The 26,100-nt window shown below is 46.3% G+C and overlaps 1 protein-coding gene across 1 annotated transcript in view; it reads right to left on the bottom strand.

Moving 5' to 3' along the window:
• The window catches only part of SLC8A1 (solute carrier family 8 member A1), a 277,891-nt gene extending 275,527 nt beyond the window's left edge, over window positions 1–2,364 (bottom strand). Inside the window, exon 1 of the mRNA XM_036262521.1 lies at window positions 536–2,364. Coding sequence (XP_036118414.1) covers window positions 536–2,334 — 1,799 coding nt within the window. The 5' untranslated portion in view covers window positions 2,335–2,364. The remainder of the gene's footprint in view (window positions 1–535) is intronic.
• Window positions 2,365–26,100: the final 23,736 nt, after the last annotated feature.

Consider the following 26,100-nt stretch of genomic DNA (forward strand, 5'->3'; position numbering starts at 1 on the left):
CTGATAAACTGTGTCACCAGACTTATTTATCATGATCTATAATGTACATAAAATACCTGAAAGTGCAAAAGTAAAAATAAAATCAAATTAAGACCTCTGTGTACAGAGCGCCCTGATGGTATATGAGTGAGGGCTGGGATTTGAAAGTGATCTGGTACAGTAACCATTCTGTTCCATGTATGCCGTTTCGTTTAGAAGAACACGCATGTGCCCTGGCCAATTTCACTCAGTGTTTAGAGCTTCAGCCCTTGGACCAAAGAGTTGCAGGTTTGATTGCGGCCAAGGGCACATACCTGAGTCGTGGTTTGGTCTCTGGCCCTAGTCGGGGTCCTGCGGGAGGCAGCTAGTCAGTGTGTCCCTCTCACATTGATGTTTCTCTCTCTCTCTCTCCCTCCCTTCCTCCCACTCCATCTGAAGATAAATGGAAAAATATCCTTGGGTGAGGATTAAAAAAAAAAAAAAAAAAAAAGAACATGCACGCATTCCCACCTCCACAAACGCACCCAACACACGTGTATATAGAAAAAGGACTTACACGATTTCGTCGTTCTGAAATTCAAGCTCCCCGCAGGTGTCCTCGAAGTCTTCTCCTCCACCTCTGGCAGTCCCTTCGATGGTTTTATAGGGAACAATAACATTTCCTCGAGCGCCCGATGTTCTCAATACTTTCACCTCCATGATGCCAATGCTCTCACTCACGTGAGTGACGGACTCCTCAAAAGTAAAGATGCCCGCGTGGTCATCATCGAAGATGGTCACGGTGGCTGTGGACGGGGAGCCGAGGCAAGCCAGTGCCGAGACGTGGTTGGCTTCCAGGATGCCGTCTTCGGACGCTTCGGAACAGACTTTGACGTTGCTGAGATGCACGAGGAAATTCTCATCCTCCTCAAAGATGTCATCGTCGATGATGCCAACTCTGATCTCCTTCTGGGTCTCGCCAGGCTTAAAGACCACCGTTTCTTCAGTGAACTCATAGTCGGACCCAGCATTGGCTGTGCCGTCCTCAGTTCTGAAGTCCACGAACACAGTGTTGGTCAAATCGCCACCTCTGCGGATGATGGTCAGGGCGACGGTGCCGCAGTTCTCCAGACACTGGTAGGTCCCTTGTTCGAAGAAGATCTTACTGACCGGGTCATTTTCAGCCACTTCCGTGTTGACCTCGTGCATGCTGACAGCCTTCCTTGCTTGGTCAGCTGCGTGCCTCTTTAAGATGTTACCAGCTCCGGTCATCAGGCGAGTAGCTTGAATGCGGTAAAATGCTCGACTTTTTTGCTGCTGACTCAGGACTTGGTAGTTAGCTAATTCTATTAACTGCTCTATTTCTTTATCTGGATGCTTCTGCTTGAGTTCCTTCAAAATCCTAGCCATTTCTCGCCTAGCCTCCTCATCGTCCTGGTCCCTCTCATCCACCTCCAGCACCAAAGCGCCGTCTAAGAAATTGTCCACATGGGAATTGACCACTTTCCCATCCATTTCAATCTCAGTCTTGGAGGATGGCCTGTCTCCTTCATGTTCAATAATCATTCCCCTCTGCTTGCCAGCCCGATACCTCTTGTAGACATACTTGTAGAACAGAAGCCTCCTATCTGCAACCCAAGCAAACACGACACAGATGGGAAAGAAGAAGAAAGTAAGCAAACCTTCCCAGACCTCCACGACCCCAGGAGAGATGACGGACAAAATAATGTAAAGCCAGGTATAGGCAAAGATGCTCCAGGCTGCCGTCACAAAGAACACACGCAGATGCTTAATCTTCCTCGTCTCTCCATCTGGGACCACGTAAACACAAAGTGCGATGATGATGAACATATTGAAGGCAGCACTTCCCACGATGGTGCTGGGACCCAGGTCCCCTGCAGTGAAGTTATGGCCACACACTTCGATTACGGAGAGGAGAATCTCTGGAGCAGAAGATCCCAGGGCCATCAAGGTCAGGTTGGAAACCGTCTCATTCCAGATCCTCACAGTTGTCTTGGTGGTCTCTCCATTGGGTTTCTTTATGGTTATTTCTTTTTCTTGAGACGTGATGACTTCTATGGAGGACATGAACCGGTCGGCAATGATAGAGACTCCTAGAAACATGTAGACCATGGCCACAAAATACACAGTAGCTCTAGCAATTTTGTCCCCAAAGGAAGGGTCTTGGGGCTCCCAAATGGGTAAAATTACCCCTTTCTTACAGTAATATGAGCCAGTACACTGGTTAGTTTCATTGCCTTCTCCTTCCATCTCTGTCTCGGCGTTTATATGGTCCACATGGGAAAATAAGACAGCCACAATAGCTAACAGGTGAAATCCCAGCGAAAAGGTGGGTGACAGACTTACTCGCAGCATGTTGCCCAGCAGCCGACTTCCAACCGTCCCAACCTACTGGAAAGAAATAATATGGGGGTTGGGTGGGAAAAATGGCATCATTAGAGCCAGATCCAAAGCATGACTAATTACTTATATTTACTAACTTTACCAGTGATTTGCTTATACTTGACTATCACACCATGTATGGTGAATCATTCTTCTAAGAATCCATCAGTCATGAAGTAAAGTGTACAACTCAACTCCGCTTGTGGGTTTTCTACACACAGCTGACTTATTGGAAATGAACAGTTCAATGACAGCTTTGCACATTTATGCTAACAGTCAATGAGAAGGGAAAAACACAAACTTTTGAAGCATTAAATAATTTTCTCCTTGTTGCTGAAGCAGATTTTCTTTCAAATTTTGATTAGTACAATTACCTTCCAGAAACGGTTTCATTGCCAAAATCACCATATTAAAATTGATGCTTTAGTGGTGGTCCTGGGGCTTCGAGGATGAGGCATGGACTGCTACTCCTATGCCATACCCCCTTCCATTAATGTTATTTGATGTTTTTCCAATCCTCTGTAAAGTGTGGGTAGAAGCTTGCTTTGGAATTTTTACCAACCTAAATAAATCTAAGAAAAAGACCCCCAAAATGGTTTGAAGTTCAGACTTTAAAAATCCCACCAACACACGGGGCCTGGTGATAATCTTAGACTCTGGGGCACATCTGACACTACCTTTCATGAAATCATGTGCCATCACTCCAAGCTTACTGGGAAACAGTGAAATCTGCACGCTTGCCCGCAACGAAAGCTCAGTGGCATTTGTACTTGAGGGGAAAAAAAAGTCTGCAGCAATGCAATATTTCCACACAGTTAGTACAGTTTTTAAAAGCGTGTTTGATGAGAGCACATTTCCTCCTACTTTTCAGCAAGCGCAGGTCTCCTGATGCATTAGCAGCTGGGCCTCTGGCTCCTCCAGCACAGCTCTGCACATCTGTGCGCAGACTCGCGGAGAATCTGCAGGCTGTCCACAACAGACAGGGAGACAGCCAGGCCCAGAGCTGGTTGTGAGTGTCAGCTCTCGCCTGGCAGGCTGTGAAATCAGCGTTGCCAGCCATAAAGTGTTCCTTCTTGGTGCCGATCTCATACTTTCCATGATCCTTCTAAAACACATCTTAGTTCTATAGAGGGTTCAAGTGACCTAAAAGTGCACGAGCGATGATTCCATCTAAATTAGCTCATGTGGCAGAATGACAGTGACCACAAAGTGACATATGATGAAGGACTATAGGCAATTAGGGTTATGGCAAGGGAGTCAGTGAGCAGCCCGAAGCTTGGAAAGCAGAGCAAAGTGGTGGACTGAGCCACCATTGCTCCAAATTCACCCACCAGCTCAGGCAAAATCAGCTGGACCTTACATCACCTCTGCCTCCAGGGCTCGGGGGAATAGAGCAGGGTCTGTTCCAAGTCAGGGTAACTCTGGTCTGGAAGGTCAGTGAGCCAGTAGACAGAGTGGTGATAGAAGGGTCCTGAGTCAGACCACAGCCCTGTGGCCCAGTGAAGTCAAAAGTGGAGCTGGATTAGAGCCTTTCCCAGCCTCGGGCTGTCTGGGAGTCTCCCCACATTCACCTGCATTCCCTGGCCCATGTGTGCTGCCGATGGCTTATCCTGGAAACCTCCCCAGGGCCCACTCACCCTGGCAGTCCATCCCCTAAAGCCCCGTGTAGCTCATCACTGTTGGGGAGAAGCGCTGACGTTTTCCCCATACTGACGAAGGCACAACAGAGGCGTGGGGTGGTAGAAGTCCATTCTAAGTAAAAGGCAGGAAAATAAAAGCATATTTTCAGAATATGCAAAGGTTCGTGGTCCCTGGGATGGCTTGTTCAGACATTACAGGGCTTTGGGTGGGTTGTGGGATCTCTTGAAATAAGGTAACCTGGAACCAGCCCACAAGAATAGTGGAAAGTCTAGTTCTAACTCCCTTACACAGCCATTTTATTCCACAAATATGTACCCATGTTACCTAATGCATATTTCAGAATGATCTGCCAGGTTCTCTTCTAGGTCCTGAGAATTCATTAATAATTTTTTTTTTTAAATCTCTGGTCTCACAGATCTTGTATTCCAGTGGAAGGAAACAGACAAATAAATGCAAATGTCAGATGGGAAAGAGAACATAAGGGGACAGGAGTCCACGTGTGTGTAAGTGTGTGTCAGTGTGTACACGCACACAGCATGCGTGACTTACACGGGATGGTTAAGGAAGGCCTTTCCGATAAGGGGACATTTGAGCAGAGTCCTAAAGGAAGCCAGGGACCAAGCCTTGTGGATGGATACCGGCAAGGAGAGAATTCCAGGTAAGTGCGAAGACCCTGATAGTGGAACCACAGAGAAGCCAGTGTAAGGAGAGTGCACTGAGCGCAGGGAGCAGGGCTCAGAGGGGGGAACACCGCGGGGATGGGCCATGAGAGGCACTGAGGCCACTAAGGCACCGACTGACCGTGACGGGGTGGAATCCCAGGGAGGTTCTGATCACAAGTGTAAGACGAGCTGATTTTCCTTTTAAAATAGGATCTCTCTGTTTGTTCAGTGCAGAAAGACTATGGGGCAAGGGAGAAAACAAAAAGACTAGCTTTTGATTATTATAAAAAAAAAATCTGTTTTTTAAATGATCCCAATGTCTGGCAGGTATAAAAATGATCCAGTAGAGATCTACAGTTTAAAAAGGAAAAAGACACATTTGTAGTGACCCTTTGGAAAGATTTCCAACTTAAAATGCCTCAGGAGTCTGTGAGGATTGGAAACGGTGAGGAGCTGCTCAGAGTAGCACAGGACAGAGACAGCGACCACCAGAGAGACTCCAACCTGCGCCTAACTCCTGCCTGATGTTAACCACTGCCTTCAAACTGCTGCCAAATCTCATCATCACATTCCTCACATTTCAGGCAAAATGCACTTCTGAAGTGCAGGTCTGACTCACTCGCTCCCTTTAAAACTGCATTGGCTGCCTATCGCCCTAAGACAAACCCAGAGCCCTCGACAGCCTGTTCAGATCTTTTAGGATATAGCCTTTGAGTTCTAGCATATGGAAAGTCTTCCCATTCCCTAAACACAAAAACAGTTTCTTACCTCCAGGTCTTTAGCATATGATGTTTTCTGTGCCTCAAACTATTTTCCTTCTTAGAAGCAAGTTTCCAAAGAGCACAACAGCAAATGATAGTCAGTTGCCTAAGAGAATAACACTAGCTTCCATTCTTAAACACTACCCCAGACACCATGCTGAAATTCTTCACAGGTATCTTTATATCTAATACAATAACCAGCCTTGCTGGGCTCCTGCTGCCATGTCCAGGATAGCGCCCCCTGTGGTTGCACAGTGCACAGTGCCCTAACAGTAACCCTACAGAGTAGGTATCATTGGCCCATTTTGGAGGTGGGAGAACCAAGTATTTGTTAAAAGTCATACAGATATGGAAGGCAGTTAGACAGACATGACCAGAGCAAGGATGATGGGCCAGGTACAGGAGGTCACCAGGGTGGAAAGCCCCAGATGCCTAGCAACAGGCAAACTGGGAAAACAGGGACCTTGTCCCCAGAAGACTTTCCCTCCCCTAGCACATGGTGGTCATTCAGTCCTGACCCCCCCCCCCCCCCGACCTTTCCTCCCCTGGCATGTTGCTAGTCATGCGGGTCAGAAGCCCTTGGAGGGGAAACGAACGAAGGGACCAGAGAATAGCCCTTAAGCATGAAACCCCCAGGACAATGAGGTTCTGACCCACATCAAATACATCTAGGCCTTGGTTGTGCTTCAGCTCCAGACCCAGAAAAGCAGCAAAACCAGAGAAATGACACCGTGGCTGACCTCAGTACCAGATACATTGACTAATGACCCCCTGTCCCGGCACCAACCAATCATGGAGATCATGACCTTCAAAGGACCCACCAGGAAAGCTGATGAATATTCTGTGGATCCTCCCCCTGGGAGCTCCCCTGAAATTCCCACCCTTAAAAGCCCTTAGGACACAGGACCCAGCATGCTCTCGCTCTGGGAGCACACCAGCCTTTCCTGCCCCCTCCTCTTCTCCTTCCCCTCGGGTACTGTACCTTTACCTTTCTGTTTCCTAAGCTCCAAGGGCCCTTCTTTCGCGTCTGTAACTTGTTTCCTGAACCCATTTCTTCTACAGCTCACTTCTACCTCTGTGACTTTCTAATTAAACGTTTGCTTATAGTTTGAGTCTTGACTATGAATTCTTTCTTAGCCAGAACTCAAGTACCGAGGTTGCTGAACCGAGGTCTGGTCTGGCTCCACCAGTCTGACACCTGGTGCCGCTCTGGCCTCCGACACAGATTGTCAACTCTTGAACTAGGATTCAACCCCTGGTCTGTCTCCGAGACTGATGTAATCAACTGCTCCATTATATCATCCCTGATAGTGTGTGAAGTAATGTTTGAGAACTATTAAACTTGGGCTTGGACGAGCCCATTGGAAAACCTCTTGGCTTTCATGCAGGGTAGGAGGGCCTAGGTGGCAAAAGTCCCGTGGAAGGTTTCCAACAGCCTGGCTTTTATCTCATGGATTAGAGACTCAAACACACAAGCCTCAATGGCTGCAATGTAATATGTGGGCTGGCATGCCCCTGGAGACAGCTACCCTTCACTCTCCAGCCTTTTAGCAATTACCTGGCAACCTCTTCCTGCTTGCCCTCTTGGGGCGAGCTCTTAGGTCAGCCAAGAAAGAGCCCTGCCCCAACTCACATCTCACAGCATGTGCTTAGCCAAAAGGGTACCAGGTGTGCAAGGGGGAATGGACAGTACCAACCCATCCCCACCATCGGAGACAAGGGAAAGGGGCGTCTGAGGTTAACTCAAAAACATGACAGTTAGATTTGGAAACTGGTAGTATTATAATTCGTGAAATCACTGGACATAAATCACTGAAACAGCCTATTGGCAATGAAGCAACTGGAAAGAACTTTCTGGACTTCAGCTTCTTTAATTATTGAATTAACACCTGATCCAAATGCTTGTAAGGAAGTGGGATGGTGTCACTTAAATGCGAGTTCTTCTTCGTTCTTTTGTCTCCAATCTTTCAGGGTCGTGCCTCTACCATCAGATTTAAGCAGATCTACTTGGCTCTCCCCGCTTTCCCCTCAAATACATATTTCCACAGAAATGAGGCAGGAAATAGAAGCTGTCAACATGTTGGTCTGCTGCCTGTCTTTCTTGTATTTTGCCCTGATCTAATCCACTGAACTCTAGAACAAGGGGTAGACTGGTTTTAACGGTGGTTTCAGCTCAATTATTACGTCCGTGGCCAGTTCTTGTTTAGGAACCCCCATTATATCATCCACAGGGTCAGGAATGCTTGGATTATCTTCTGCTTCCTATATATTTTAAAACACCTCCAACAACCCAGCACCTACAGATTCCAGAAATGGCACTGGCAAAGGACAGTGAAACTGGATCCAACTGAGCAAGCCCACTAACGTAGGTTGAAGGGAGAGGACACAGGAATGGAAACACGTACCTGCCTGCATCAAAATGCCTGTGTAAAGCGTGAGGAAGAGAATCCCACAGCACGGGCCTGCGGATTCGTGGGGCAGCAGAGCAGCGGGTTCCCTGTGGAAAGCTAGAGCCATTCTGATTACCAAGAAGAATCTGACTCGGAGACAAGGAATACATTCGGCACACCCACCAGTCCAGTGCATGAGGCGGCCTAATCTCCTTCTGTTGATTGACAGCTGGGGTTATTCCAAGGAACTCCTTGTCTCTCTTTCATCAGGACCTGGAATCCCTTCTGTGTAATGCTTGCTGACTGAAGGCCTCCAAGCTAAGCAATTAATCTGTTCTAAGGCAACATTAAAGCAACCACAGATTCTATCCACTACCCAGGCAAGCACTCCAAATGCTTCTAGACAAGGAGATGATGCCAGACAGTGACTTTGCTTATCTGACCATTCATGCAGGCTGCAAATGACTGGCCCGGCCCCCGACCTCGGCCACTCGGGCTTGACCACACGTCAGGAAGGCGCGTGGTTTCCACAGCAGCTCTCTGCTATGACCACTTTTCCAGCGAGTTTCCTCTTTGCCGCTGATGAATTGGAACAGGTTCTCGAGGGGACGAGCAGTAAGAGGTCAGGTAAGGGGCTCAAGTCCTTTGGCCTGAACTTAGAAGACTAGAGTCAGGGTCCTGTGCCATGTCAGAAAACACCCGCCTCATTCATCAAAGGAAGTGGTGGGGGGGGATGGCCAGACAACATGGCCAAGAAAGGAAAGATGGATTTAGGTTTAGGATAATGAAGAAGTGATTAAAAAGTCATGAGACGCACCCCTGGGCCCTTTCCCCTACTTGCATTTTCTGTGTAGAACTTATTAGTTTTAATATGCGGTCCAATTTACTTAAAGGTTCTGTTTATTGTCTTTCTGTGCCTGGGAGGGTAGGGATCTGTGCCTCTTTTGTTCACTGATGTAGCTCCAGTTCCTGGAGCAGAGTCTGGTAAATGGAAGCAGCAGGGGACCTGCATATTGAATAAGTAAAATCATTCAGATAGGGTTGTGTGCTGATTCATGGAATCTCGGATAGCAAATCCGAACGTGGGAGCGGAGTCTGGGCATTTGCAATTAAAAATGTTCCCTAAAACGAGCAGAGGCCAGTAATCACACTGAAAAGCGAGTGTCGGTGTTGGGTGAGGAGGAACCTGACTGGGCTCCTAGGCAGAGAACCTCCGGAGGGAGAACTGATCTCCAGCACAAAGAGACGGGCTGGGGCCTTGACCTGTCCCCAGCACCCGGCTGGGGTCCTCCTACAGTGGCCCTGACTGGTTGATTTTTTTCTGCAATGCCAAAACCATCTGCTCCGTTGAGGATTCTAATATTCTGGACATTCTCAAGAAAGCGTATCTTCTTCTCCTTTCAGTACAATAAAAAGACATCCAGTCCAACACCAACCAAAGGTCACCTCCATTGCAAAGGCCCCATGACAGGGAAAGGGGACCCAGAATTTAACTGTAAATATATTAACTCTGCACGCTGACCAAGAAATACGGGTAGAAGGAAGAAAGCTGGAGAATGAAGGATCTTCCCATAATAGATGACGAGGAATTCAGAGAGCTCCATGTAAAGCCATCCGGGATTGTCCTCTGATTCATTATGCAGTGCCAAGGGCACTGTAAGGACCTGAGCTGGGGCATTTGTGACAATCATGACTAAAACCATTGACTGAGCCCTTGCTTTGGGCCAGACGCTATACTGATTGCTTTGCCTCCACTATCCTGACCTTTCTTACAATATTGCAAAGAGGTATGACATTCCCATTTTGCAAGGGAGAAATAGAGATCCTTCACAAAGGCAAACTGGCTGATGTCAGGCAAACATAAGTGACCCTGGGGTTCTCGCAGGATGGTTTCCACAACACTGGCACCGAAAAGGTGTTTGTTTCCACTGGTTGAGCTACTGCTCCGTGGCAGCCGAGGGCTCCTTGCCTGGGTACTGAGCACAGAGCACCCTTCCTCCCGCCTGGAGAGAGGTGGGTAGTTTGTGCCCTCACAGGGCCCTTCACGTTTCCCGGCCTCTCTGCTGCCCCTCAGCCCCCAAGGGAAGGCTCTGTAAACGCGGCTCTTCATCACGTGGCGAGGAAAAGATGATCCATTTAGAGGATCACCAGCTAAAATCTGAGGTCTGAAATCACTCCAAAGTCATGTAATAATCTCAAGGTTTTTCCACTTGGTCAGGAAAAAAGAAAAGAGAACTAGAACTCCTAGCAGCGAGCAAACAAAACCAAAGTGGAAGAGGGCAACGAGCGAGCTGGGGAGAATATCAAATTTTAGCATAACAAATTCATACTTTGCTCAAATAAGGATACATCAATATTTTTTGAAGAATTTCAATGCAGCTCACAGATGTACTGTTTTAGGGTCAAGACACTAAAAAAAAAAAATTTTTTTAAACTGGTAAGTTTTCCAAAGAAATGGAAAAACAACACATCCATTCACGGTTTTGTCTGCCAAGTGTTTCTTAGACACTCGTGTGTGCCAGATACTGTGTTGCAAATATGAGTAAGATAATATCCCCAATGAAGCTCACATTCTAGTGAGGCATTGCAAGTCAAGAAGTGAGTCCCCTTTATGGAAGACAGAACTCTTCCATTCCAAGAGAATCACAGAGAGGGGAGACATTCCAGGCATCCAGACAGGGCGGCCACAGGTGCACCCTGGTGCACTCAAAGGGGACCACATAGTTCCCAGGTGAATGCACCTGGGGTCTTGGGTTAATACAACCAGGGTCCTAGAAACTTCAAACTGCTCAGCCTACAGTCCTGCAACAGAGAGATTCCGAGTGCAGTGAGCTCCCGGAGGCAGGGCCTTGGAGAATCTCTTATGTACCCTGTGAATCTTCCAGGGGCCTCGTGATGGACAATAATAACCACTTCAGACAATCATTGATTTGTTCATCGTCCACTCTGAAGAGAAAGAGCAGTCTTTCTTTGATGTTGGACCTTCTACACTGAAAAACTAAAATAAGATCATATACCTGCATTTATATCTGAGTCACCCAAAAAGATTTCCTACCTACCTTCCAAAAAAAATTTTGCGCACCAGTTTCATGACATTTCAACTTAAGAAATTCGCTTTGCTTTGTTCTTTGAGAGAAGTATAGCCCTCTCTATATTTCTAGTTCCAGAGAGTGAACCATTCATGTATTCATCAAGATTTACTGCGTGGCATCCATGAGCAAAGCACCAGATCAAACACTGCGGGGATTACGAAGATGGTTAACACATGGTGTTTGCGCTTCATGAATTTACAATCTTCAAGTGATAGTTACTCAAATGACCATGAAGACTAGGAAGAAGATGGAAAATTCCATAAAATGAAGGGCTGGAAGGGTGACAGAAGCTGGAGAGTGAGAGGCTATTCGGGAAGAAAGAAATGACAGAAAAGCAATGCTTCTTCACCTTCAGTTCATGTAAGCATCACCTGGGGAGCTCATGACAATGCAAATGGCTGGGCATGAGCCTCAGATACACAGTAGCTCTAAAGAGGAACCCAAAATTTGCATTTTAACAAGCTCCCCAGGTGATTCTGATACAGGCAGTCTGGGAGGCACACCCCCCCCCCCTCCAGAGAAACTGGCACAAAGGGTTGAAAGGACAGAACTAGGTAGAAGTGCCACAGAGCAGGGGCATGTTCAGCAATTACAGACTGGAGGGCAAAAGAACTAAAATAGGGTATTTTAATGTCTAAAAAACAGGAGAGAGGTTGTTGTAATATCAGGAAGATGTCGATGTGAAATAAGATATCGGATAACTTTTTCTTCTCACAGACAGGACTCCAGATAGCATCATCTTGAAGCCCTTGGCGAGTGTGTGTCCGAGGTAGGAGAGAGGGGGGCAGAGAGGAATGAACCCTTCTAGGAGATCACAGGGGCCCTCGAAAGAAGATTAAAGCGCTGGAATAACATACCTACTTCATCATTTTGCCCAGGGTTAATCCTGCCTTTTCCAAGTAGAAAGAGGTAGGGACTGCTCAGACTCTGAATTGACAAGTGACAAAGTCCCAGCATAAATGGAGTTTTCAAAGACCTTCTTTCTAGGTTCCATACACAAATCCTGAACAGAGGAAGAAAATATGCAGAAACACAGCCCTCAGCTAGAAGCCTCGGGTGCTGAGGAAAGCTGGGCTCTTGAAATGACAGGCTGCTTACACCTGTCCCCTTGTTTACTTCAACTCAGCGGTAAAACTTTGCTGTCACTCTTTTTGCTTTCGAGTCTACCCCTTGGGACTGGGGACGTTTTAATATAAAATCCAATTTCCAGTTATGTGATAGGAACCTAAAATGCCTTTAAAGAAACAAAAAAACTTTTTTAACAAGGAAAACGCTGGTTATGTGAGTAGAAGCTGGTGAATTCATCAGCCTTTTTCCCTGAGTCATTAGGCATCATCTTCAAGTAGATTGCTTTTCAGGAGATGGAATCCTATCAAACTTGAAGTTTGTAAGTCTTTTAAAATTTCCTGCGTAGTCTCAAATCACAGTCCTTGAAAGAATAAGATGCTCCTGAGGAGAGCAAAAGAAAGAAGTAAGAAATATTTAAAGAAGAAACTCAAGCTGATAGATGCTCAGGAAATGGTGACCCTTCATCAGTATTCTATGTTACAATTTTCGGAAGTTCCTCAAAATATACTAGTGACACGGCTCTAAAACGAAGTGTATTATGTACATAGAACGGATTAATTTTTATAGAAGCAGCTTAGACCAGCCGGTGTGGCTCAGTGGAGTGAGTGTTGTCCCATGGATTGAGAGGTCCCGGTTTGATTCCCAGTCAGGGCACACGCTCGGGTTTCGGGCTCAATCCCCAGTAGGGGGGGTGCAGGAGGCAGTCAACAATGTTTCTCTGGGACATTGATGCTATCTCTCTCTCTAAAAAATCAATTAAAACAAAAAAGATGTAAAATAACTATTTTAAAATAGAAGCAGCTTAGAAAGAAACTAGCCAGATTTTATTATTTAGAGGAACAAATTGAGTGGCTTATGGAAAAGTATAAAATGTTTACACAAACCTCTGAGCATAGTTTATGAAACACATAGTTTCTCTAGGAAATAAGGCATCTAGTGCTTATCTCTTTAAGCCAGCCCTATACACTTGTTGTTGAAGAACTGTTTAAATATTGGCTTATGTGTTATGATTTTAATGTTAGTAACTATGCCAAGACTACTATGAAATTGTCTTTTTGTGATCGGAAGATCCATAGGAGAGTCCCAATTAAAAAATGTAGCGAAAAAAGTCAATGGAGAAAGAAATGTTAATCATTTAATCAGCAAGTGAAGATCATAACTTCTGCCTGTTAAACCTTTGCTTAAGTGCTGTTTTCATCAATATCAATGACTACCAAGAGAACATTCATTCATTCAACAAATGTATATTGTGTGTCTTGTAATGTACAAAGCATTGGGGGGCTAGAACCAGGAACTAAATAGACACAATCTCTCTCCTCTTGGAATTTATTATCTAGTTGGGAAGACAGGTAACAGATGTTAATTTAATTGTTACAAAAAAGAAACATAATCATTAACTCTGATAAATGCTGTGAAGGAAAAATACCTTCTACAAGAGTAAATAATGGAAGACCTGACCTACTAGGGTATCAGGCAAGGCTTTGCTGAAGAAATAACATGTGAGCTGAAATTTAAGACACTCAGCAGGAAGCCAGGCAAAAGGTTGCTGGAGTGCAGGGCCTGAGGCTGACAGTGTGCAGTGACCCCTCTCTGGAGTGAGATTACTCACAGACCTACCTTGTTAGATATACTGGGGTATGAGATCATGTTTTCAGAAAATACTGAAAGCAGCTTCTGTAATTTACATGAGACTTTTCCCCTCTGAGGTCACAGCCATGCAGCTGCAGTTAATTGCATTCTACCACACTGCTGGGGGGCAATGTGGTGAGGGTCACTGGCCTGGGGGCCAAAAGGAATGAGTGCTGGACTAGGCTTTACTGACCAGAGGTGTGGCTGTGGACAGTCACTTGCCCCTTTTCAGAGTTGTGGAATTTCACTTACAACCTGAAGCTCTGATACTCTAATCCCTCACTTTGGCATTCAAGGTCATCACCCTCACCACAGCGCCTGTCTACCTTCCCAGGTCAACTGAGCTACCAAATGAAAAGGACCCAGACCTGTACATTTTCCTTGCCTATGCTTTTCTCCCTGTCCTCCATGATCCATCTCAAAGGCCCAATTTCCCTTAATAAAACTCCTTTTATTGCTAGGAAGTCCCCTAAAAGTCATCCAACTTTGTTCATTCCCCCTTTTCCTGCATGAAAACTCAGGCCAGGATAACCTAAAAGATGTTTCAAAGCCACCCACCTCAGAAGCGACAGAGCTGGGCTCTAATACAGGGTGTCTGAGCTTCTGGGTCATCTCTCTTCACACAGCATCAGTCCAAAGGCTAAGATCTCCCAAGCCTACGAATGCTGCTTTGTGTCTTTCACAACTTACTTGTGTGTCAGGACTTGGCAAACTATGGCCAATGGGTCAACTTTGTCAAATTTAGTCTGCTGCCTGTTTTGTTTTTTTTTCCTTTATTGATTTTAGAGAGAGAAGAAGTAAGAGAGAGAGATAGAAACATGGATGAGAGAGAACATTGATTGACCGCCTCCTGCATGCCCCGCACTGGGGATCTGGCCCACAACCTGGGCATGTGTCCTGACTGGGAATTGAACTGGCAACCACTTGGTGCATGGGTCGACGCTCAACCACTGAGCCACATCGGCCGGACTGCTGCCTGTTTTTATAAGGTCCATGAAATGAATTTTTTTACATCTTCAAATATTTGTAAATAAAGAATCAATAATACTTCATGATGTGAAAATTAGATGATGTTCACATTTCAGTGTCAATAAATAATACTTTATGGAATGCAACACACCTGTGCGTTTAAGTATTGTCTATGGTTGCTTTCAACGACAGCAGTGTTGAAGAACTGTGACAAACCCATGGCCCACAAAGCCGAAAATGCTATGCAGCCCTTTGAAAGAAAGTTGTATGACCTTTGGTGTATGTCACTTTGTATGTCTTTGTCTTCCTTCAACTGTCCATGGCAACGCCCCACAATTAGCATGTTCATGCAGGGGTGAGGAATGTCAGGGCCGCTTAAGACCCTCGAAATCTATACCAGCTAACATCACACCCCTCATCAAATTGGCCTGACCAAATATAGCAGGCTAATTTTTAAGTTGATAATTTTGTATGGCCCTCGAATGATGTTATAAATATCCAAATGGCCCTTGGCAGAAAAAAGGGTTCCCACCCCTGCAAGGGACACAGGCAGGAACAGGGGTTTTCTCATTCCCCATCTCTCACATGACAAGAAATAAACTCAGAGCATTCATGTGAAACTGTCCCACGTTTTACAAGTATTAATGTGTCATTCCTTACAAAACCCCCATAAGCCTCTTTGCTATTATTATTATTTCCATTTAGTAGATGAAGAAAATGAGGCACAGGTGTTAAATAGACCATCTGCGGAATTCAAACAATGTTAGTCTGAGTACTCTTGTGCTCTTCCTTCTATTCGTCAATCTCCTCAGTCAAGAAGCAAACGTCATAGTTCTCTTTGCACTCTAGGGAATCGTCATTATTCATCCCGAGAGTCCTAAGGCCAGAAAACACAGGCACGTTTCTGGAGCCTTCTACATTATCTAGGAAAAAAGGGATCTGTGGCTTTGGTGAAATGACTTCAGAGTCACTGATCTGGATTCAACTATCTCCAGTTCACTCTTATAAAGTAATTTCATTTCACATGCCCTTCATATGCTTGTTTTAAAAAAAAACAAAAAACCTCTGGCTGGTGTGGCTTAGTTGGTTGAGTGTTGCCCCATGCACCAAGAGGTCACCAGTTCGATTCCTGGTCAGGACACATGCCTGGGTTGCAGGCTCGATCCCCAGTAGGGAAGCAACCAATCAATGTATCTCTCATTGATGTTTCTTTCCCTCTCTCTTCCTCTCAAATCATTAAAAACTCAAAAACAAACAAATAAAACATCAGATGCTCTGATGTCTTTTCCAGAGCAACTAGCTGTGGTTCTAAGCAGGAAAAGAACTGGCCAGGCCCTGGCCGGTTTGGCTCAGCGGTTAGAGCGTCGGCCTGGGGTCCTGAGAGGCCCGGATTCGGTTCCTGCTAAGGGCGCGTACCTCGGTTGCAGTTTGTCCCCGGCCCTGGTCGGTTGTGCGGGTGGCAACCACTCGATGTGTTCCTTTCACATCGATGTTTCTCTCTCTCTCTCTCTCTCTCTCTGTTCCTCTCTCTCCCTCCCACTCTACCTGAACAAAAAATGGAAAAATGTCCTCGGGTGAGGATAATAAAAAAAAAAAAAAGAATTTAAAAAAAAAAAAAAAAGAACTGGTCAGGAAAGCTAGCTAAACGTCCAGCAGAAGACAGACAGTGAGGAGTCAGGGGGGAAAAGAGCTATCAACTTTGCCCAGCACCAACTCACAGCGTTCAGCTCTAAGGGGCTCACATCCCCCAGCAGTGAAAAGGTAGATTGTTTTGAGAGATCTGCTGTATGACTGAGCACCTGTCCAAACGCTACCCAGTAGCTGATGCTCCTCACCCTGGGGCTCGACCCGTCTATGGAGGTTTAGGTTTACATGCAGAGCAAGCAGTCCGATTCCCTAAACCTGCTGTTAGGACTGGATGCTATCTATCCAGGCGAGCAGACAGAGAGCCCTAGGTCTCGTGCTGTAAGGGGAAGCAGATGTGAGGAGCTGGAGCAGCTCAAGAAGCTCAAGGGGGAAAGCACCAGAGCCATTTGGTGCCAAAAACAGAAAAAACAGCTGTAACGGCACAAAAAGCATAACCATCAAATTTAAGAGAGGGACAGGCTGGCAGGTGTCACTTGCCTGACCTCTCGGACTGTGGCAGCCTCTCTTCTTCAGGGCTGGGCTGCAAATTCACCATACATTTTGGTTTCACGTGCAAAATACATTTGTGCAATGACTTATGCTATCATCTGTTCCAGAGCCACAGTTCCCATGGCATAGCCCTGCCTGTGACAGACAGCTGAATTGAAAAGTCAGGAAATGGCCCTAACATTGCCCTAGGTTGTCCTTGTCATAAATTAGCTGGGGCTGTTTATTTTAAAACGGCTAGACTTTATTTATTTTTAAAGTCCCTTTCACTCTCTCTGAGAACAAACTAACATGCTTCCTCCTCCATGAAGCCTTTCCCAGTGTTCTTTCAACGGTACAGCACTTGGCTCATTAGCTGCAGCGATCTATGTCACTCGGCCAGGTATTTAGTTGTTCTAGACCGCGACATCCCTGAGAACAGAGAATCTGGCACAAAGAACATGGCTTTGAACAGCCTCAAAAACCGGTACCACCACCTATGAAGTCTTGGACAAGTTATCTAGCTGAGGCATCGTCTGCATCTTCATGTCGGGGAAAGAACGCTTCCCCTTACAGCACGAGCACTTATGAGCATGAAATGAGAAAGGTGTCCCGAGAGCTTAGACTGGTCCCTGGAACACAGTGGGTGCTCAGCAAAGGTCAAATCACTCCCCTTCATCACCTGCCTTCTCTGAGAGGCCCGGTGCAGTGCCTTGCATACACTGGATGCTCAATAAATATCGTGGTTGGGTTGAAATAAATTGCTGAATCACCCTCTTGTCTGTTTGACTTCATCTCACATTAAATTCAACCAGGCAATTATTAATTATGCTGACTTCACACACAATGACATCTTCAAAGCGCTTACTTTTTCTGTCTTTAAAAAATAAAAATGAAGATGAATCCAATTTACATGTATTTTCCTACGTCTTTTATTTATGCAAGAAACCATTAGTTTGCACTGGTATCGTACCAGCTTTCCCTGTGACCGATGTGAATATTCCAAAATGATATAGTAGAAGGCAGTCAAGAGTTTACGGATATCACTTCGAGCCAGGGAAAATATTTTGCCCATTTCTCAGAAGACTTTAAAAAGGCTAATATTTCAAGAAAGGGTCAAATGTCTGTTCCCTGTGCTGCCCCAGAGGTAAAATTTCAGCGGTGGAGTTTATCCTTGCCTCTGGCTCTGTCAGCAGCAGGTCCCAGGCTCTGGGGTCCCTCGCATGTCCCCACCAGAGGAGCCCTAGGAGGGGAGGGCACTCACTAGGCGGCAACCTAGTTTCAAAATTCTTTCACTTCCTCTGCTTCTTCCTGTGTTCCAGGCCCTCAGGACTTTTCTATCTGCAGGCTGATCGGATAAAGCAATCCCAGTTAAAAAGAAAAAAAAAAAAAAAGATGCTAATGATTTGTGAGAATTAATGGTAGCTCCTTCTTAGGTCATATCATTGCATTTCATTAAGGATCTACTGGATCTACTGGATAGAATTACTTATTCAGTGGAATGTCTCTGATAGTGAGAATTTCAGATCCTGTGTTGGCTGATGGATAAATGCTTTGCACCTAGGGATGCTCTGCCCTCCTGAAATCACTTTAGTACTACCTGTAATATACTTGCCCTTGACCACAAACACATTTCCTTCACCTCGGGACTTTTCTTCTCCTTCTGAAATGGGCTAGGAAGCTTCAGATAAAGAGAAAATAGAATTCTTGTGAACCGTTGTCTATGTTGTTACTTACCACAGGCTCTTGGCAGATCAAAGGACAATCACAAATATAGATATAAAACACGCAGGGTTCAATACGGAGCTATCAGCAAAGAGAGGCTGCCAAAACCACTTGAGGCAGTAAGGGTTGATAGAAGCTATCTCCCAAGTTAATTCAACACCATGAGAAAAGGCACCCAACCTCCTCATTTGTAGTCTGAACTGCTCCTGATAAAATATATCAGGAGCAGTAATTTACCCTAGGAGTCCCCAGATCAGAAAATAGGCTGTTTGATTTACAGACCCTAGTAAGAATCTAATCATTGATTAGTTCGAGTCTTCAAAATATGTGTTATGTAAAATATGCTTTGTGACATGTATGCACGTAAATGAGAGGCTGAGGAGGGAGGGAGGAGTTTGAGGAGGGAGAGAGAGACAGATGCACACACTCAGAGGTATCTTTTGGAAGAGAAAGAAAACTGGAAATAATCCCATTGCACCTGATGAGGCCCCACCAGAGTAGCCCGGAATCTGAGCCAAAATTTCAGAAGCAGACTCAGAAAGCTTGCATTCCCCAAATCTGGTCCACCCCAATGGGTCAGAAAACAACTGACGTTCACTTCCACTAAAACTCAAGTGTCTCCAGGCCCTAGACACCCCTTTGTTCCGATAGAAAATTGGAAACAGCTAGTTCAGGATCCCTCTGCCTTGGTGAGCCACAGTTACTACTGAGAATTAGAACCCGAGTGATAGGCAGCGAAGGGAGTTCTGAGTGACGATTCTGGGACCTGGGGAGAATATTTGCCACAAGAGGGAGCAGGAGAATTTGGTCAGATGGGAGACAATTTGGTAGAGGTTCTGATGAGGGGTCCAACTAGGAGGTCTGGATGATTTGGGAAGGTGTTTTGGCAAGAGACATTTACCTCTTAGAGGACAAAAAAGGGATGAAAGGATCAGGAAGAAAAGAGATCAGTGCATAATGATTCCTAAGTTCTTAGCAAATATAAAGCAACAATTTAATGTGCAGTTAAAAGCAACCTACATACACTCTGCAAAAACATAAACCATTAAAGATACGTGCTCTGCCAAGCCTCTTTTCATTTGCATTTGTTTTGAACTTATCTATTTCCATGCTGATGGGGCAGATTGCTTGCTTATTACCTACAGGTTATTCTCCCTCTACCTGAAGGCATCTTGGAGAAGGGTCTCCTCTCACTGAATTACAACATGAAAATCAGCTGGTCGAGTCCTAAAATGCACTTGCTTTGGAAGAAGCACATGAGCTAAATGAATGCTTTAACTTGCTTTAAAGGGGGAATGTGACTTCATTGGATCCGCAGAGCTTTCCTCATCATTTATTTTGTCAAAGAAACACATTAAGTACTTAGAGGGAAGGAACCATGCGTTTACTTTGCAAGATAAATAAAAGTCTATTTTTGTCTGATAAAAAACATGTTAAATATAGCTTGCTAACAAAATGCTGAAGCTCTCTTGCAATATATTTTTCTTTCCAAGAGAACATAGTAAGTTTAAAAGAGCAATTAATGTAATTCTTGCAAACAGTCCTGTAGGTGTTCCTGACTGTATTTCACCTTCCTTTTGTAATTTTATTTGGAGTTAAAGTACTGCCCACTGCTATGCATTTTATTCCCCTTCAGAGTCAGCAAAGGGGTTATCTAGTTCTCAGTCTTAATCCAAAAAGATACAGTGGAAATCATTAAATATTAATAGTAAAAAGTAAATAGAAATATAGTTAGATAGGCAGGTAAGTATGTAGATCGGTAACTCGACAGGCAGATAATAAAGCATAGCCTTCACGTTCTTTTAATTCAGTCCTCTCCTCTTCCAGCCCCACTAACCTTGCAAGACAGAGTAAATGAAGTCTGACTGCCATGGACACTTACATCCTTGGCACTGTCTTCACAGCTCACCAGTGCACAATAGTTTACCTTTGTCTATTTTCTCCCCCTTAGGAATTAAGCATTCCATATTTAATAACAGACAACAGCCATTTTAGGGGGAAAAGCAGGGATCCTTTTACAGTGGCTGGAAGAAATCTTAGCTAAAGAGCCCCTAGATCCAAAGGGCATCCTCCAAGCAGGCAGAATTTATAAAATGAAAACCATTTAAGAAAACACATCTTGCTTCTTGACAAAATAAGTGGGTCTTCCCCCCACCTTTCCACTCACCACTCACAAGGCCCCCAAAATGAAACGAGCTCTCCCCCTTCCTTCCTCCTTTCATACCCGCCTAACCTCCCAATTAAGCAAGTTTAGCAAAATCCAAGTACCACGGGATTTGAAAGAGGAACCTAAAGACAATCACCCTAATTTTGGCTTTGTTTTCTTATGTGAAATGAATGAAACCTCTAGATACATCTCCCTCCCTGCTTCCCTGACTTGCTGCAGGAATCGCTTTGGGAGAGAAAGGGAAGGCTTGTGAGCTGAGGGTGTGTGTGTGTGGGGGGGGGGGGCACGGGTGGGATGTACACCTTGCAATCCCCTCCTGATTACTCCCAAGGTTTCCCTTAGGACATCTTCACACAGGAGCTGGCATGTGGATGTTCTATTGCTCATATTTGGAGATATTCAAGCTCTGCCTTTAACCAGATCTGATCAGAATCCCCACCTACTCTGCCAGCTCCTCCATGATCGAGATGCCTGTACTGTCTTTACCACATCTGTCATTTTTTAAAAAGCTTCTTCCACTACACCTCCTACTGATATCCTTTTTTTCTCCGTTTAGTCTTTACACCTCCAGCAGGACAAAGTTTGTATTGTTATATTCACAACCACTAGTGGCTGACTAGCAGGAATGAGACTGAGCGCACAGGCAAGGGAGCCAGGCTAAGGGGGTTAAAACAGTCACCTCGTGCAAAGCATGACTTCTTCCCAGTGACTGCGGACACCATGCACATCGCTCTCTTCAAAAAAGTCTTTGTTAAATGTGATCACTCTGCTCTCAATCCAACCACTGCCACTTTGTCTGGAGAGGGAAATATGAATTGCCAGCCCAAACCATTCATCAGTCAACAGAATCCAACGGGGGTGGGGGAGGGATTTTAAAAACCCAGGATGCACACATACTGTGTTTTTAAAAGCGTCGCCTGGGCTGATTTGGTTTCCTTAGCCTATACTGTCCAGCCATAAGACCTCCCTCTTCATTAAGGTGGGGCCAAGAAGGGTACCCTCGCATCTCAGAACACTGGCCATTTCCCCAAAGCTCCAGAGGCAGATAATGCAGCTGCAAAGTTCCCTGGCACTCCCTTGGGGGTCCATGCCTGTGTGTGCAGAATCCCCAACGCACACCCGGCGCTGCGCCCCAAAACGGGGACCCTTCAGTCCACTGGCCGCATTTCCCCCTTGCCTGCCCCCTGGCCGGGCCACACCTCCCTCTGCTCCGCAGTCGGTGGTGAAGGAGCACCCAGCGTCGCCTGATAAGAGGGGACTCGCAAATGCGGCCTTGGGGAAGACCCCAGGGACTACCAGGAGGAGGGATGACCTCGGGGCCCAGTGGGTGGGGATGCCTGGCTTCCCCCGAGGCGCGGCATTCCGGGCGGACTCGGATCTTCGCGCCCTCAGTCCTCAGAGCCCGGTGCGGTGCGGGGTGCAGCATCTCTCCTTGGCAGCCCTTTCTTCCTCCGGCAGCCGGCAGCCGGCACCGGCGGGGAGGTCCACTCACCCAGACAGACGAGCCCGAGCAACCCCACTCCCCGAGAAGCCCGGACACCCCAGACAATGTGTAGGGACGCACACACACACAGACATACACACACAATTTAAGAGCCGGTCCTTTGTCACAGCGGAGGGAAGTGTAGCCTTATGAACAGCAAATGGAAAATAGTTGGCGGCATCGGACCAAATCCCCCTCGCTTGCCCATCATAAGATCCTACCTGGTTTGGGGGAGTGTGGATGGGTCTTCCCCCCAGTTTCTCCACGCTAGTGAGAAATAGGGCGCACTCCGTCCTTTTAAATAGCTCCGGATCAGGAAGAGGTCGCTCCCATCTTCCCGGGAAGCACAAAGCAGCGGCGGCGGGCAGGCTCCCGCGCAGGGCAGGCTCTCGTGCAGCGCGGCGCGAGCAGGAGCGGCGGCGGCGGGCAGCCGGTGCGCGCGGGCGGGAGGCAGCGCGGAGGCCGGGAGGCTGGGAGGGCCGGGGCCGGGCGGCGCGCGCGCTCTCCCTCCCCCCGCGCACACTCGCCCGCCCGCCCGCCGGCAGCCTCGCACTGGCTCGCACGCGCGCTCGGCCCCGCCGCCGCGGCCCGCCGAGCCCCCCGCGCCGGCCCTCTGCGCGCCCCCCGCGCCCTCGCCCACCGCCCGGGAGTGGAGCCGGCGCGCTGCCGGAGCGCCGAGCGGGCGGGGAGCCCTTCCAGCCTCCCGTCTCTGCGCTGAGATTTTTCGGTCTCCTCCCGGCTCTCGGCCCCGCAGTGCGTTCCGGGCGCGCGCTAGCGCTCTCCGGCTCCCAGCCCACCGCTTACACGCACAGACCCGCGCTGCAACTTTTCTTTCCAGCCTTCCTCGCCTCGTCCGCAGGCAGAACCCCAACCCCAGCTCGCCCACCCGCTTCTCACCTCTGAAACTGTTAATCAGATATTGTCTTTCTTCCTTCACTTTCTATCCCTTTGCTAAAGGAAGCTTTCTTTTAGCAAAGGGATCTGGGGATCTATCATTGATTTTCGCTTAAATCCTCACTCCGTGTTTTTCCTGCATATCAGACATGCACAGCAACACGCTGGCTACTCGCTGCTGACGCAAGCAGATAAGGCTATGGGGGTGGGGAGAGAGGTATTCCCCAGCCAAGAACTCTGAAAGATTCTCCGTGTTGGTATTTCCCTCAAAGATTGCAGCTCACCTGGGAATAAAGACCAAGAGGCTGTTTAATGTGAACGCCACGCAGCTCTTCAACTACAGAGAGGAGTAAAAGCTGAGCATTAAGGTTCAGTTGGGAAAGATCTAATGCAGAAATCGACGAACCATTCATTGCCCTTTCCAAGAGAAGCATTATCATTGCCAATACATCACTTCCCCATAATTAATAAAGGAGCATTGCACCAGGCCCCTGCTCTCTTGACAGCTCATTCATCCTTACAAATACTTAATGACTTGGCAGGATGAAAGGCTCGACCTACTGTGGAGTTCACAAACCTGGCTGCACATCAGACACCTGGGAAGCCTGTTAAAAATGCAGATTTCCGCGTCCCATCTTGAGACTGGTGTTGTAGCTCTCAAGCGGGACTCCAAGTTTGTATTTTTAAAGCACCAGTAGATATTCGCTGCTGGTGTGGTTTGCCAAGGAGTCGGGGGTCAGGGACAGCTACCCCGGGAAGGTGAGAGAAGGAGAGAGCTGCAGAGCACTAGGCGGAAAGTGCAGTTCCTTAGCAGAATTCTCCTCCATACTTACCGTGCAGATCCGAGGCAGCCAGCCCATAGCAAAAGGAGATTCTGACCAGGAACTCCCTGTTTGACTATGAGGCGAGAGGGCCTAATGGAAGTCAGTGGCTCTCAATCCTGACTGCCCCTTAAAATCCCCTGGAGAGCTTTTAAACACCCTGGTGCTTAGGCCACACCCCAGACCCATTAACTTGGAATCTCTGGGGGTGGGACCCCAGCACCAGTCATTTCTTTTCTTATGTGCCCGGGATGATTCCTATGTAACCTAGGTTGAAAGTCACTGTTCTAGGCCAGTATTCCTTAAGCAAGAATGTGCTCTGAATAACCTAGGGAGTGGCATTTCTGCTACAATAGATCTGGAGCAGGCCTGGGATCCGCACTTTTGCATCACTTACTAGTGATGGTGATGCTGCCTGAATGAGGCCCTCACTTTAATTAGCAAAGGTCTCTTGAATTCCAGCCAGTGGTTATGAACACTGGGCCTGGTGGAGGAAATTCCAAGCTTCTTCTCGTCTTGTATATTCCCAGGAATAATTCCTCTCTAAGAACATTTTCCTTTCCTCGCTATGCGTTAAGTTTTCTTGGAAGCCACTCTGCACACAGACCTTTTGTTAGAGTGCATTGACTAGTGAGTGTGAACAGAATCACACGTGGGGAGACTCACAGGTCACCACCTCTCTGCTTGAGTACATCCTCAGCCAAAAATTACTTGGAGTCCTGACTTGAAGGGGATGTGAAAAGGCAGGCATTCGGCTCACACTCAGTGAAATGGGCTTGGAAAGTCAAGTGGCTGCTTTCTAAATGACACAGAGAGAAGCATGTAACTAAAGACCCCACCTACAGGAAATGGGACAAAGCTAACAGAAGGAGCTGAGTGGAAGAGCTAAATGAAAATGCCAGTGGAGTACCTCTCTTTGGAATAGATTCTGTGGAAGGGGTGTGGTCTGTTATTGCTATTATAGACCACTTAGTGAGAGCTCAGGTTTTCTGGAAAGGGTAAGCATGCTTGTGATGTAGGGTGAAGAGAACTCTGTTCTTAACATATTTATTCCAGTGGTCCAAGGACTTTATTCTAAAGCCCATCTTGTCAATAGCCAAGAAGGCATGAAGGCTACCTTTTGGATCTTTTTTATTCCTCCTCTTTTCCAATCTAGACTGATATTAGTCCAACTTGGATTATGGGGGGGGGGGGTGGGGTCCTTCATTAAATGGTCCTCCCATTACCTAGAACCTTTAAAGGCAGCCTGGTGCCTAGTAATTTGACAACCTTTTTTGATTTGGCTCAGTTTTTGAACACTTATTTTTTTAATTAAATTTAATTTAATTTTTTCCATCACCATTGCCTTTCATTTCTCATTAAAGGCATCTCTATAAGGGTTCCAGGGCCCCGAGGCAAATCAAACCTTTTGCTCCCTCCTAAATGTCAAGCATGACTGGATTTTTATTGCAAGAATTATCAAAGACTATATCACTGGCACAAGACTCTAGCTAAGGAAATTGTGAGTCTGTGGCTCTGGAAAGAAGGAGATGGTGGTTTACATTCCAACAGCAGTAGTATTTCTTCATTGTATTCTTGAATACTAATTGCCATTCTTTACTTTGGTCTTGAGGTTCTGAGTTACAGGTTTCCACTGTTATGCATCCAAGCAGTAATGGCATGACCATTTGAGGACTCCACTCAGAAAGACTTGATATAGTCTAAAGATGGTTCAGATTTTCATGAACTATTTTCCTGCAAATCTTCAGGAGACTTTAGTCTACTCATTTTCAGACCATAAAACTTGTGAATTAGGTCTAACATTTTATCCAGTCTATGGAAAAATCAGGGGTACCAAAATGTTTTCTAAATATTTGATATTTTACTAAAACACTCAATAATTTTTTATCCTAGGGAAAAATTACTTTGCTATAATGTAATTCCTTTCCATTTAATTTGAGTTACTTAGGTCAGAGGTACTACCATTTTTTTCTTCAGTACTTGGTGCTTCTTAAGTATGCTAATATAGAACTAGTCCCTCCCAACCTCATTTACTGTTTTGCTAGGTGTCACCATTCAGATCTCTGCTCATTCTTGAGCTGAGTCTGACACTGATTTCTACATAAGAAAAAGTATTATAATGTTTTCAGCCTGACCAGCTAGTGGAGCTTTGCATTGACCATTTCCTCACACCTAGGAAACCTCAGGTGGGTCTCTGGCTCCATTGGTCCTTTGGGTTTTCTCTGATGGGATCCAGGGGGTTTGCTTCAGGGGTGATAGGATTCTTTGTTTACTTCTAAATGCTATTGTTCCTGAATGGGGGCAGCCTTACTCCCAGACTCACAG

Source organism: Molossus molossus, unplaced genomic scaffold (genome assembly GCF_014108415.1).
Source record: "Molossus molossus isolate mMolMol1 unplaced genomic scaffold, mMolMol1.p scaffold_m16_p_15, whole genome shotgun sequence".
In the NCBI taxonomy this organism is placed as follows: domain Eukaryota; kingdom Metazoa; phylum Chordata; class Mammalia; order Chiroptera; family Molossidae; genus Molossus; species Molossus molossus.